The 15113-nt window shown below is 42.1% G+C and overlaps 1 protein-coding gene across 1 annotated transcript in view; it reads right to left on the reverse strand.

Moving 5' to 3' along the window:
* Nucleotides 1-3152: 3152 nt before the first annotated feature.
* The window catches only part of MINPP1 (multiple inositol-polyphosphate phosphatase 1), a 169212-nt gene continuing 157251 nt past the window's right edge, over nt 3153-15113 (reverse strand). Inside the window, exon 5 of the mRNA XM_086921960.1 lies at nt 3153-7709. Within this exon, the coding sequence (XP_086778086.1) occupies nt 7310-7709 (400 nt within the window). The 3' untranslated portion in view covers nt 3153-7309. The remainder of the gene's footprint in view (nt 7710-15113) is intronic.

Consider the following 15113-nt stretch of genomic DNA (forward strand, 5'->3'; position numbering starts at 1 on the left):
ATTGCCAGGGCTGGTTGGTGTTCCGAGTCTGGACATACACATGGGTAAACAACATTGTTATTTACAGCTTCAATAGCCCTAACTCTTGCAAATGTGAGACCAATTGTATTGCAAATGCTTGTTCCTTTTACCCGAACACAATGTTTAATGGAACATTTTGGATAACGGCAGGAGCAAAAGAAATTATTCTGTCAATTCTGGCCATTCAGAGCAAGGGGATTCATGAATCTGCAGCTGGATTTGCAAATTCACAATGGGCAAAAGGAGAAATGCTCCCTCGTTTAGAGGTGTGCCTCTTTGCTTGTTCTTTCATCAGAGTTGCTATTTCCTCTTTGTATTCACAAATCCGTGGCAAATTAATGGCCATAATTTCTCTAAAATATAATGTCTTCATGCCAAGACTTGAACACTTCTATAAACACTAATGTCTCTAAAGCAACAGAACAGAAAACACCAAACAAAGCAAATACATTTTGAGCACATTTCTAGTCGCATGCCAAGACTGGTTTGATTCCATTTAATTATTTTTTCCTGTATGGAAGAGCAAAGAATCCTATTGGAATTAAAAATGGGGACTCTCTTTTGTCTTGGCCCCCACTTGACAGATCTGCATGAAACTTACCAGGAAAAAAACAGATTGTATGTGCTTGTTTTTGGAAAGATTAAGGCAGATTCACTGAACAGCGCCAAAGATATTAGGAAAACAAAAAATGCCTTTTCAATAGAAATAGGACTGTATGCGGTCAAAAATATAACATCCTAGTGGCACTGCGTTAGAAATGATGCCCATGTGCGCTTGGCTATTAACCCTTTCCATGCTCATGACGAGCTCAGCTCGTCATGAGGCACAGTGGAGCTGTGCTGATGACGAGCTGAGCTCGTCATGAAACGATGTAAATCTTAAAGTCTTCAGCACCGGAGGGGAAAATGTGCAGCAGCGATGTGGTTAAAAGTGTACCTTCTGAATAGTACATAACAAGCCATTTGATGAGTGCTTTCATCTGACACACTTCAAAAACAACGTGATGGAAGGAATGCTTGAATTAATGTCAGCCACTGGCAATCACTCTTGGCTGAATTGGACCATCGTTTTTTGCCCACTGTGCCATTTTAGACATACCACGCTTATGCAACTTAATTTTGGTCCTGCTCCAACAAGAACAGTCCATTCTGAATTGCCAGGCCAGATCCTCTCCAGATGGAAACACAAGCGCCCCCAGACCGGTGTCAGGCATGCAAGAATACTCAGAGACTTTTCAGAATCTGAACTTCACTTTCATCAGTGAGGTACAGCTGTACGGCACAATGAGCAATGGACCCACGTCTGGGCATACCAGTCACAGTTTGGGCGTCTACCGCAAAAACAACAAGGTGAAGAAAAGGATGGTTAAATTGACTGTTCCCATTCGAGAAGGGTCATGACTGATTAGAATCTGGCTGGCTCCAAACTGAAGTGGCATGGTGGGTAAAAGAACAACTGATTTCAATGCTTATCCAAGCGATTGTCAGTGATTAGACTTATTAGACTTATTGCAAGCATCCCTCCCATCAGATTTTAGGAGTTTGCTTCATCTGACATATAGCATACCAGTTATCACTTTCGATGTTCAAAACGTGTATAATTATTTTTCCTGTTGGGGACATCAAATTTACATGAATTCATTATCATATCTCCTATATTTGCAGTATTTAAAGTCACACAAAATAGACCTTATTTATGCATTTTCATTTATAAATCTTTAATGCAATCTTGGAATGAAATAGATCCAAAAGCAAATTGTAAAAAATAAGAATAAAAACATAAAAATTAAAAACATCAAAGAGTGCTTGGTAATTCATAAATACACAAATATTTTCATACCAATTCATGCCTTTCACATGTAAGGTCTCAAGATCTATGATATATCTTTAGATATGCCTTGGTTCAGGTAACCTGTTCTCCAGTGTTGGATCCTTCACCACACAATCTATTCCACAGCTGACTTTGTTAGAAATTGCCCACATATGTTCCAGAATTATTTTTTTGACTGGGAAGGTTGTACATACCTTTGGGGGCAAGAACATTCAATGATATAGCTAGAGCAGTCAGTATTGCATGTTACTCTCCAGGATCCTTCTCTATTTCTTTCCCTTAAGTAACCCATATTGCGAAACATTGCTATTTTTCAAAGATTTCAAATTGCCACACACAAAGAAACCTGTGATTTGGTCCAGCCATGTCATTGGTTCTGCCACAGGTAAATAACTCTTCTGTCTTTTAATGAGGGTCGTCTTCGAAAGGTCAACATTGGTTCCGAGTTTAGTTTGGGGTCGATCATTTCATAGCTAATAAGGCTGTACTAATATTTGGTTAAGATGTTCCTAATGCATTTTTGATGAGTGCTGTATGTAGCTATTAGTCTAACAGCTTTGTCTGTCCTTAGCTCGGCTCACTTATGAGTGTTGTCAAATATCATGGATTCCCTAATTACGGATAGTGTCCTTTGCATAGAATCTTTTCATCATATCATTTTTCACCTGTTTATAATCATTAGTAGCAATGCAGTTACTTCGGGCTCATAGGAGTTCTCCATATAAGTTGCTCCCTTTAAGGCACATACGGTGGCTACTGTTGGCATGTAAGGTTGCACTACTGGCTGTTTGTTCTTTGTATAGGGATGTTTCTTATTCATTACAGTTAGTTTCAAATCAAGGTATGTGCTCTATTGCTATCCATACTTCAATCCAAGTTCAAATTGTTCTTATTCAGTTTTGTGATGACATCTTGGTGTTTATCTGATGAACCTTTCCACATGATGACTATGTCATCCACGTACCTCATCCTACTTACAATGGCGGTTCAATGCCAACCCTAAAGGAGATAAATGTTTTTTGGGAACGTTTTGTGCAGGTTCGTCAAACAACAATTAAGTTACTAAGAAATAAAAAAAATGCCTTTTGAATGGAAACTCTGACCTAGTCATACCTATCTAGAGGCTATCGTGGACTTTGTCGTTCGTTTTTTTCAATGTTAAATTAAGATAGAGAGTAATTGCCTGCAAAGTCAACCACTGCATTTTCCTTAATTTTAAATAATTGCTAGGTAGAAAACAGATTAATATGGAGCACCAGCATTATTCAGTCAAAAAAGACCACAGTTAAGTACACAGGGCAATGTTTTACATTACAAACCAGTTTATTCTCCACTCAATCATAATATAGCATATGTGCAAAAAGATAAACAGCATTGCTTAACAATTGTGTGCTTGATAGTTTGATTACTTTGCTCACCTGGGTGAAAAACAACTTTAAGTCCATGGAACTTTACATTCCTATTAATCTTAGCAATCAGTGAGCATGGTAATAGCACCTAATTAGAATTCTTAAAACTGTGGAAAACCCAAAGCCTCATTACAAATTGACCACTTTTGCTTATGATTTGCTGTATTTAAGACACAATGAAGAAAAAAACTCTTTAGAAATGAAAGATACAAAACCTAAATATACAAGAATAAATATTTCCTTAATGTTTAAATAACAGACTACAACCTTAAACCAAGTGTAATGAAATTCTAAATAAAATACCAGCTGTCCAATCAATGTGGTATGTTTTGTCCATGTCAGAATGAATTACTGAATAATATATTTAAATAAAGTCAAAAAGTAAACCAAGGAACTGCAAGGTAAAAGGATAACATAAAGAAAAGAAATTAGGATATCGTCAACCAAAATATGTAGGCTGTATTTTTAAGTGTACAACTGTGCATAACATGATTAACACAAGCTGAAAGGCTGAACCTCTGATAATACAATTTTTCAGTTTTAAGGGAAATAGTTCCTTCTCATAGGTTAGCAAATTTTTGTGAGAGTATATGTTTATAGTGTATGTGGGAAGTGTAGTGTTAGGTATGAGGGCCAGAGGGGTCTTTCTCAAGGTCAATTTGAGCTTTTATGGAACTATGCATCCTTGAAATCTTCAGGGTTGTGTCATTTAACTGATCGAAAGTAACATGTGCTAGATTGACCATTTTGGGTTTCTCAACTATAAATTATTTAAACTGCAGGGATTCAGGATGAAGCAAAAATATACTGGTTCAAAAGTTATCAAAACAGTGAAAACTGGAATCAAGCCCCCGAGAGACTCAGGCTCTCCTACCTTGATCTTGAGAAACTGCCTGTTACCAGAATACTGGATGAGGTAATACTGCTACGATAAAGGGCACTCCATGAATAACAAGAGACAACACTGTCAGAGTAAGAATTGTTAAAAATACTGAAATATCTGGTGATGTATAATATTTTGCATTTGTAGTACTCACTTTTATGCAGTGTGGAATTGTGTCAAGAAAGCAATTACCAAACTGTCATATCAGTCTGCCCTGAAGGTAAGAACAATTAGACCCCAGCAGCTAAGCTAGTTGCCTGAAAAACCTTACTAAGAAAGTAATTAAGTATTTAATTCATAAGCAGGTGCCATGGATGTAGATTTATTTGAATTTACAACCACTTCCCTAAAAATATGCAGGTACCCTTCGGGCGGTCTGGGAAGCAGATGTAGGGGAGTTGGAAAAGAAGGATTGGACAGAGATTCTAGGCTCCCCATGGGTAGCGGTGATTGCAGTCAGGCTTCATTTGATCCAATTTAGATGCATACACTGTGTATATTTCAAATGGTGTCATCTCTGGTGTATGGGAATGACCTCTTCCCTGAGCTGCCTTTGCTGTAATGCAGATGTAGGTACTTTCATTCACACACTATGGATTTGTCCGACACTACACAATTTTGTCACAGGGCGGTCTCATGCTTAAGTGAAGATCTCTCCTTGCAGATCCCATGAAATACAAGACTGGCCCTTCTTCAACTTATGGAGGATGTGGGTGGAAAATAGATATAAATTGTCCCTGCTCCGCTTGGGCCTGACACTGGCCAAAAGAGATATTGCCAGACACAGGAAAGGTGTGCTCCCTCATCACTGATAGTATGGAAGAAGAGGATGGATTTTTACATGGGTCTGGAAATAGCAATATACAAGGCAAGGGCTGCCCTTAAACAACCACAAATATGGCAGAAATGGGCAACATACAGTGGAATTGAGCTGCCACCAGCCCATCATCTCTGCAATTGCATAGATAACAGAATTAAAAGCGTCCATTATTATTATTATTATTATGCTTCTTATATAGCGCCTGAACCGACCCCCGAAGGGGTATCTCCGCGCTTGCCTTGGGAACCCGTCCTGGCTTTTCCCTGTGAGATAGCCCCTACAGGGCATCCCCAAGGTGAAAGCCAGGCATCCCGCAGCGGGGGGGGGGGGGCGTTGTGGAGATTAAGCAAGCTTAATGCCCAGAGTTGCAGAGTGTGAACCCATGATTAGGTCAGGGACCGAAGCGAGAATTATCGAGTCCATGGACATTTAAGCTCAAGACCCTGCCGCGTCGGGAATTGAACCCTGGTCCTGGGTCTGACCTCTGCTTCAGGATCTGCCTGCTCTAACCAGTGAGCAGCATTCTCAGCGATTCATACAGTAAATTGAGAAGACATCAATGTTGGAAATCCTGCATTTTGGCAAGCCACCAATAACAATACTATGGCTAAAACTGTCCATGGCAGAAAGACAACCACACAGAAACGAGAGTACTGGTCTAGTGATATGCAACAACCAGACAGAGTGTAGTATTCTATGTTACAGATGTGGGGGTGGGGGCTGGGCTTAATGATTTTTATTTTTCCTTCATTAGTGTATTAATATGTTATTTATATTATTTGTCAACTGTATATTTTTATATAAATGGTGTCAATTAGGCCATGTTGGCTGTGTTGATCTCTACAAACTACTAAATATATTCCACCCAAAAAAGTGCAGCAGGGAGACATATTTGGCCCCAGTGTAAACTAACAGGCACCCATCCAATACATATCAAAAGTGGCAATGGCCGTGTTTCTTTTTATAATACCTTTATGTTATAGAAAATCTAATTTTAAGTATTTCTGGTCACAATTATTGTAACTAGGATACCAGTCCTTCTAAAATGATAGCTAGTTCATTAGATGTTCACAAGAGCTAGATTTCGAGATTCTAGCTGCGAATAACTACTATTTGACACTTCTGTTTGTGGTTTAAAATGTACAGTAAACACTCAGTTTTAGAAGAGGATTTTCCTTAAGAGGAGATAACCTCCAAGACGAAGGCTGCAGATAAATTAAAATCTACAGATAAACAATCTAGTTAGATTTCTGAGAGAAGGATGGATTTTCTAAGATGTTAAAAGCAAAACCAAATGATTGAGAGCATGTTCGGTAAAATGTAAGCAGTGAACGTGCAACCATATTTTCACAAAGAAGGCACATTAAAAGACGTTAATTGGTTAAGTTCACATCAGTGAAAGTCATGTCACCTAATCATGACATGGTGAATTAAAAATAGTATTTTAGTGGATAAAGAATTTCCCTGAGCAGTCAAATTTGAATAAAATAGACTGAATTCTCTCTATTTTTTTTTAACTAGGACTAAAAAACTAATTTAACTACACACCGTAAACACAAAGGTTAACACTTTCTGGAACACTTCAAGGTTATAAAGAACGAAAAGGCAACCTAAAAAAGGAATCTAAAGTTCAGTTAAACATCTTCTTGTGCCGTAAACATTTTAATTTCTAAAGCTATTTTCTAAATTCGTTTTGGTCTACACAGAGATGTTTTTACATTATTTGAGAGTCATTCCCGAAATGTTTTAACTGAAGCAAATTCAAAGTATTCTACATATATGCAAAATATTGTAATCAAATGATTGATTTTAAACTAGTCTTAAGAGGAGGAATGGAATTGAAAAGTAATCGGCAAATCAGCCTGCCCACTGGGCAGCGGAAATAAAGCTACAATATCCCAATACAAATCAAGTTCAGTCTTGCCCAGATGTATGAAAATATGTAGCATTCTCAGCGATTCATGCAGTATATTGAGAAGACATCAATGTTGGAAATCCTGCATTTTGGCAAGCCACCAATAACAATACTATGGCTAAAACTGTCCATGATGATTTTTTTCAACATACACGTCAAGAGTCCTTACAATTAAAACGTGACATACTGTAAATTTACTCAATGCGATTCACAAAAGATTTAAACATATAACACACTGATTCACAGGTAACCAGCTTAGCTGGTTCCAACATAAGTTATTGTTCGGCAACAAAGCGTACCAAAATTATGTATTCAAAGGTCAAAGAAATTTTAATGGATACCTTTTGGTGATTGTTTTTAATATTGTATATGTCAAGCTCAGACAACGAATGTACACTGCAACTCCCTTTAGCATTTTTATTCCCTTCACTCACAATTCATCAACAGATGTATTGTTAATCTTCACAAGCGCACATTCTTCCTTGAGATTGCAGCCTTGGAGGAGGTCGCTATAATGCGCCTTCAGATCTTGGTAGGAGGCCACACTCTTGCCAGAGTGGGGGAAGGGCAGTGATTTTTCGTTCAGCAGCATTTGCACTTGGTACTCTGCATCGTGGCTGTGGACCTGCTCACAGTGGTATAGAACGAAGACCAGGTTTGATGCGTATGGCACAATACGACCACTTCGGAACCTGCGATCACTTTGCTTGGCAAAATTGCTAGCATTGAGTGGCTCTTCATCCTTGAAAAGACCCATGAGGACCAGCAGTGGTTGGAGGGTCTCTGCATGCCCAAACTGCAAAACTACAGGTGCTGTAATCGGCTGGGAGCTACAAAGGGAAAAATTAATTGAAATATTTATTACACAATAATGGATAACAAGATTTCGACAACAGTATAATAATGCAGAGTAATTAAGCATTAGCAGGTAACAGGGAATGGGAGATATAACATAGATAACATAAGAATGCCACATTATTACACTGGTCATAGAAGCTAAAGCTCTGACTGGCTACAGTCCCTTGTGTATATATATCTTCATTTGGAAAGAAACTTTGAAGATAATAGTTTTTATGGAATAATCAATGGAAATGATAAAAAGGCCATTTATGGATTTTGATTTGAACCACCTGAGATAATAAACACAGCAACAAAACACAGACTATAACTTTTCACAATATCCGCCATCAGCACTTTACTAATATATCAATATCAGGGAAACTAAGGCCCAGAGGCAGCAGAATCCAACACAATCGCATTTATTTTCACAAAATACTGGGAAACTATCCCTTCAAAATGGTTTTCTACTAAACAGCCAGAGTTGCCAAGGATTCTTATATCAAGTAAAACCCGGACTGGAACGCCACAGTCAAGAGGTAAGGCCAAGGAGAAACAGATTGGGCTGAACATAGATGCTGCTAACATCTAGGGCCCTTCAGGGGTGTGGAATTTAATAAAATATCTACTTGTCGATGGGGCAGGTTGCTTCATAAATGTACTTGTCCTGTAACAAAATCAACTTACCTCTTTGTTGCCATGTAGGACAGCGTCAAATTATGGCAGCAATCTCATTATATAGAGCTCTGATATAGCTCCTCTGATAATGCCAGAGCTCATACCATAGTAACGTTTAAATACTTGCAATCCTCTTATGTTGCCACATTTCCGCAGATCTACATACTGGGGCTGAAGGTAGGTAAGCAATAGTTCCAGGGTTAGAATGCCTTTTTGAGTATGTGCAAACCTACTAACTTGCAAGTGTTAAGGGTGTTCAACAACTCTTCTCTAATCTCTTCTCATAATGTTGGAAATTTACTCCTGACAATGGCAGACGTAAATCTTCTTTCAGAGTTGGTAAAAAAAAAAAGTGGTTGGAGGGAAAGGGAACTTGCAAACACTCAGATTTTCGCATGAGCAAATCTACACGTGCATATTTGCTCATGCTAAAATGCAGTTCACAAATATATTCTAGGAGTACTATTTCTTGTCCTACTTCTGTAAATTCTTGGGAATTCACGAAAGCCATATAGCTGCACTTAATGCAAGGTCATATACCATGGGTGCACTTTTGAGACTTTCTTAAATAATGGGGCACCAAATTTGGACTGGCGTTGACCGTTACCTTTTGTGTTTATTAAAATTCTGTCTCTCTCTCGGCATCGGCTGGCCTCACTGTGAGTGACAGCATTCTGCTCTCTCACAAGAAGCATATCAGCATGCTAAGTAGTTATGTTCAGTGCCAGTAACTACTGTGGCAGTGTGTGCTTTTTGAGACCAAAAAACAATTTTTGCTTTTACCAATGAATCGAACAAGGCCAAACGGCGACCCTCATCGTGGCTTTGGCCAAGTCCTGGATGCCAGAGGGCACATTGACTCTGGACACTGCATCCACAGAAACAGATCTCTCCAGAAGCCCGACGATGACGACAAGCGGTTCATCCAAAGCGACGTAAACAGGGTATGCCTGCCCGGGCGACCGGGACAGTCTGTTCCAATAACTCAGTAGCATTGAATAGTTTCCACTGACGCAATGTCTATATCATGATTCAATGAGGGGTCCACCACGCAACTTCTACACTAACTGTAGCAGCCAAGGCTTAAGTTATACATTGTTCAAATAGTTTCAATAAATAAATCGGGGGCTAATTTTTCCAGTAATCGGCAGAGTGAAGATGCAGGGGCTCTATGAAAGGGTGAAAGAACAAAAAAGCCTCGTTAATAAGTAAATGGTCTTTTAAAGACCTGTGAAGTTCTCTGTGAGGCGGTGTTGTGCAACCACAACATCACACGAAAAGAGAATGGTAAGCTGGTCACCGAGCCTGGGTATATGTGATGTCTTGAGGGCATGGAGCCCCAGAGGCACTCAATTCATCCATACCTCCGTGGCTCATCGCCAAAGGACAGCTCCAAGCTAAACGAGTGATCCAAGACAGCCGAATTGCCCTCCTTGAAGCTCAAGCTACTCACCTGGAGAGGGAGACCGATGGGCCGACAGAGGAGAACAAAGAGAGACAGCTCACACTGCTGAAGTATAAAAGCAAACAAATCTCGCTAGACTCAGCTAAATTGTTGTGGAGATTATCTGTCACCTGGGTCTACAGCTGGTGAAACAAAAACGGAAAGATACTACACTGGTTGGCAACATACCCCTTGGCAAAACGTATAGTTCCCGAGATCCACCACTCCTCCGGAGTCAACCACCGCAGGCCACCACAATAGCCCAAACCTTCGCTGACTATTACTCCCGGCTCGACTCGGCCCTTAGGCCGGAGATTTCACTCTCTGAGCTGACTAGCAGGCGTGGGAACCACCTTCATCGGCTACGCCCATCCGAGGCGGACAGTCTAGATCTCCCCATTATGCAGAAGGAAATCGGCGACGCCATCTCCTTCGTGGCAGCTGGAAAAACACCAGGCCTAGACTGGTTCTCGCAAGAGTACTACGCCACATTCCGACACACACTACTCCCCCCACCTCTACGACCTATTCGCAGAAGTGGTGGGGACAGGGACATTCCCGCCTGAAACAGACCCGACGACCGTGGTCATCATACCCAAAACAATGCCTCCCCAACCTCCTTGTGCAGACTACCGCCAAATCTCACTCAGAAACACATGGGTCAAGATCTATGCTATGATCCTGGCCCAACGTCTGCGACCACTCCTCGGAACATTAGTCCACCAAGACCAATGCGGCTTCATGCTGGCACGGAGCACAAGAAACTGCCTTTGGCGCCTCAATTTGGCCCTAGCAAACCGCCACTCGATCACCCCAGACCGAGCAATCCTGCTAGAGACTTTGAAAAAGGTTTCGATACGGTTAACTGGCATCACCTGGATAGTGTGCTGGGCGCAGCTGGCCTGGGTCATCAAGCCCGTCACCTCCTCCGGGGGCTTTATTCGAGGCCTCTGGCACGAGTATTAATAAATGGGGGCCTCTCGGAGACCTTCCCAATCGGGAAAGGGACGAGGCAGGGATGCCCCCCTCTTAGCCCTGGCGATGGAGCCCCTAGACTGCCTCATTAGGGCAGAGGAGTAGATACGAGGGTGGAGATGGAATGGAGCTACAGAGGATAAAATTGACCTCTATGCGGACGGCGTCCAGCTGTTTCTATCAGAACCAGAACACTCTGGGCCTAAATACCCCCAGATCCTCGGCGCCTTTGAACAAGCACTGGACTGCGCCTAAACCCTGCAAAGTATCAAGGGATTGCTTTGATTGGCAGTCCACCATCCAGATACGGCGGCAATCATTTAAATACTTAGGGATCTGGGTCACTTTGATCCCAGACCTGGCTTGGTCTCTCAACATCAGCCCACTGGTCAGGAAGGCTAAGGAAATCTCTGAAAATTGCAAAATCTGCCACTCGACCCCTTTGGGAGAATAGTCCTATTTAAAATGATGATTCTCCCTGTTTTCTGTACATTATCCAGAACACCCAGTTTCACTTTCCAAGCAGCTGGTTCAGGGAGCTAGATAGCATGGCCGCACGATTTCTCTGGAGAGGCTTGAGGCCCCGTTTGGCCCTCGCACACTGCCAGATCCCACCCTTTGACGGAGGTATGGGAATGACTAATCTTTATTTGTACTACGTAGCAACCCGACTGCTCGTTCTGCATGACGGTTTAATGGGGGCTGGTCTGTCCCGGCGTACAGGGTTGAACTGGAGGAGCTGGGATTGACACGGATCCAGACAAAGATGTACGGAGGCCCTATACCCATTGACCTACCGGCAGTGACTCGAGCAGTCTTGCTGGCTTGGTTTCAGCCCTACATCACACACATTGGAATAGTAGGTTGACACACTAAACGCCCCTCTGGCAGGGTACCTGGCTTGGGGACGTGGGGGTCCAAAAGAGGTTCAGGAAGTGGGATCTCACAGGCATCTCGCAATTGGGAGACGTATGGGTTGGGGACCACCTAAGATCATTTCAAGACCTATAGGCGCACCACGCCCTCCACCAGTCACAATTCTATAAATATCGGCAGCTCCTCCATGCTGTTAACGCCCACATACCAACAGGTACAACACTTCCAGAGTTCAGTCCAGTGGAGACACAGATCACAATGGGAGACCTAGGGAAAGGAGGGATCTCAAGGATATATCGCTCCCTAACCAACAACAGCCCAACAACACTTGACACACTCAGAACACGGTGGAAGGTTTGGCTGGGCCCGCTAGACAATGAATACTGGCGGGACGTCTTAATGTCTCCCAAAATCATTACTACCTCAGCCAAGCTCCGCCTGGTCCAGCTGTCCTATCTTGATTGTGCGTACCTTACCCCTAATCGCCTCCATCGGGCGGGCCTAAAAATCACTCCATCTTACACACAATGTGGGTCAGAACCGGCAAACTTCTACCACATGGTATGGGGGCGTCCACGTCTCACCCCATAATGGGAGGTACTGATAGCTGAGCTCACGGTCATCCTGGGCCGGTAGGTGCCACTCAAACCCTTGAACCTTTTAATAGGGATTATGTATGGTCTGATGGGACAAGGGCAATGAAGCTCTTTCTGGGCATCGCCATCGCGGTGGCCAAGCTGGATATTGCCGCCTAATGGAAGTCTCCTTCCCCAACCATCTGTAAACAAATGGCGCAAAGGCTTAGACTGGTGCTCATTGCAGGAGAAATCATTTTACGAAGCCAGGGGATTTCCAGACAAATATGGGAGGGTCTGGTAAGTGGTTGGGCCACATTGAATAACAAAATCGACCTCATCCCTCTGAGGTTGAGTGGGTATGCAACACTAGGGACGGGTACGGGACATCAGTGTGCTGGTGCATATTTAGCGATGACAGTCATTTAATGTATCATGCTGGCTGTGGTGTTTCTGTGCTGTTTTTTTACCTTCCCCGTTTTAAAAATCAATAAAATTGGTGATCAAAAAAAAGAAACCACATAATGATTTAGAATATTTTCGGAAATTACATTTGAATAGATCTTCCATACAGTCAGCAGTAGCCGGGAAAATAAGACCCAGACAACAGGTTTAATATAATCTCCGTAACATTAGTTGATGCATTGAGCCTGCAACAGTTCCACTAGCAAGTCTCTTAGGTACCGCAAGCTGTTCAACACAAATGCGGTCATGGACAAACGCTTTTTACAGGCTCCCTACACTATGATCACTTCAACAGGTTGCATCGGGATACACCAAAGACAATTTATCGTTGGCAGGTTCTCAACAACAGTCTACTATCAACATAGTGTCCGAACTGAGAAGCCTAACCACTACAGGTTAGGTCACTGCTCAAACCTGATCACTTGGCAGTGACTGAATTCTAAAAGTGGGTCTCGTCCATAGATATTACATATGGAAAAACACCCTTAGTTCCAATAACAAGCACTGAAAACCAGTGCTAAAGATATTCCCATTAACAAAAGCTTTCTAAACAGCTCAATCACCACCTTCAGCGAGCATCTCCCACGGAACTTCAAAAATAAACATAGCAAGTTCTGACCATAGACTACCTCACTATGCCTGGGGATCTTGCAAGAACAACAAGGACAGATTGAGAACCATATGTTTTTAGGTATGTGTAAACCAACAGCCCTGGTACACATTGCATAGCTGCCCTCAGAGATACCTAAAACACTAAACTCATTCCTTGACTGTATGGTGGTACCTAGTGCCATTTATTCATATAACTTCCTCATCATTGTAGTGTTATGTCAGCCTAGCCTGCAGATTACGATGCCCTACTCCACAGACTCCAGTGATCCAAATAACACACCTCTGCTAATGAAAGGCGCCATCTGTAGTAAAAAGAGCCAAAATTAATGACCTATTCGAAAAGCTGCTATCTTTGGGCTTCAACTATGCAGCGTTCCTTCCAATGTACACGACTGGTTACAAGCGAGGTAGAACTTTTAGTCATACCACTAAGACAACAAACAGTCATAATCGTGCCTATCTACCTCCAAATATCAAACAAGACACATCAACTATGTTTCCATAAAAGGGTAGAACCACTACCCAAACTACTCAAACATTTCAAGAAGGATTCAAAAGATTTATTAAGCAGTCTGGATCGATCACTCAAACAACTTAGACTCGGAGACAATGCTGTTACCCTCTTCCGCAAATTATCTAGCCATATTTAGATTTTTGTTTTGAAAAACATAGCGGAGGACCAAAGCCACATTTAATTGTTCAAATGGCTCCAATAAATGCCATCTCTTATTGGAACATCAATGGCACCGTAAAACATTGTCCAAATCGATAAACTGGAACTAGGAGTGTGAGTGTTTCCTGAAACTGGGATTGGGCATATGTTTTATTTTGTTGCTAAATATCTGCTTCAATCGGTGCTGTAGCCAAGGTAGTATGGGCAGGACACAAATTCCCTGGGCTCCCGGCCATCCACTCTGAATCCCTATTAATCTTGGACTTAAAAGAGGTATCCATAGCATATGACGGAATAGGAACAGTCTCATTAAATGGGAAAATCGATGTATGTATGTGACCCTTTAGGACTACAACAAGGCCCAAGATGTGAGATTAGCAGAAGTGGAACTCCACTGGCTCATGAAGACAGCACATAAGATAGCGGGTGAAAAGCAGCAGCGGCTGCGGGTATGGTGAGCACTAGGGCAATTGCTGCGAGCCCATAACTGAAACCAAGGTGGCCCACTAACTACAGAGTGGAGCAGGATGTAGGAGGCAAAATGCAGGCACCTTCAAGAACTCACTAAAAGAGGGAGAGTGCTAAAGTGAAGGACATAGGAACTTTCAGTGCACAGGGTTCATCACCAACCAATACAAGATGTATTTGTTTCGCAAAAGCAGAGCAGCCCAGGAATTTTTTATATCGGAAACATACCATACGATGGAAAAAAGCATTGAAATTGTAATGCTGAAGAAGGGAGCAAATATTCACTACCGGCTATACCTTGTACTCTAGAGGGTGCACTGTTGGGGGTGCGCCATGGAGCCTCATTCATGGCCAATGAAATTGATAGTGGAGGGCAGTTTGTACAGGTCAGAGGTAGGCTAGATCATGTAGATTTTGTACTAGGGAGCGTCTTTGCCCCAAACACAGAGTAATCCAGATTTCATGCGCAATACTGATAAAACGATTAGCAATGAGACCACCAGTGTTGGTTGGGGACTACAACTGCATGCTAGACGCACACCTTTAGAGCTCCTACCCCCTTTTGCTGGGCACACAGGAGGAGAGGGTGGTCCATGGTTAACCACATGATTGAGAAACCAGGGTCTGGGAG

This window comes from Lissotriton vulgaris, chromosome 5, assembly GCF_964263255.1.
Source record: "Lissotriton vulgaris chromosome 5, aLisVul1.2, whole genome shotgun sequence".
NCBI classification, from domain to species: Eukaryota; Metazoa; Chordata; class Amphibia; order Caudata; family Salamandridae; genus Lissotriton; species Lissotriton vulgaris.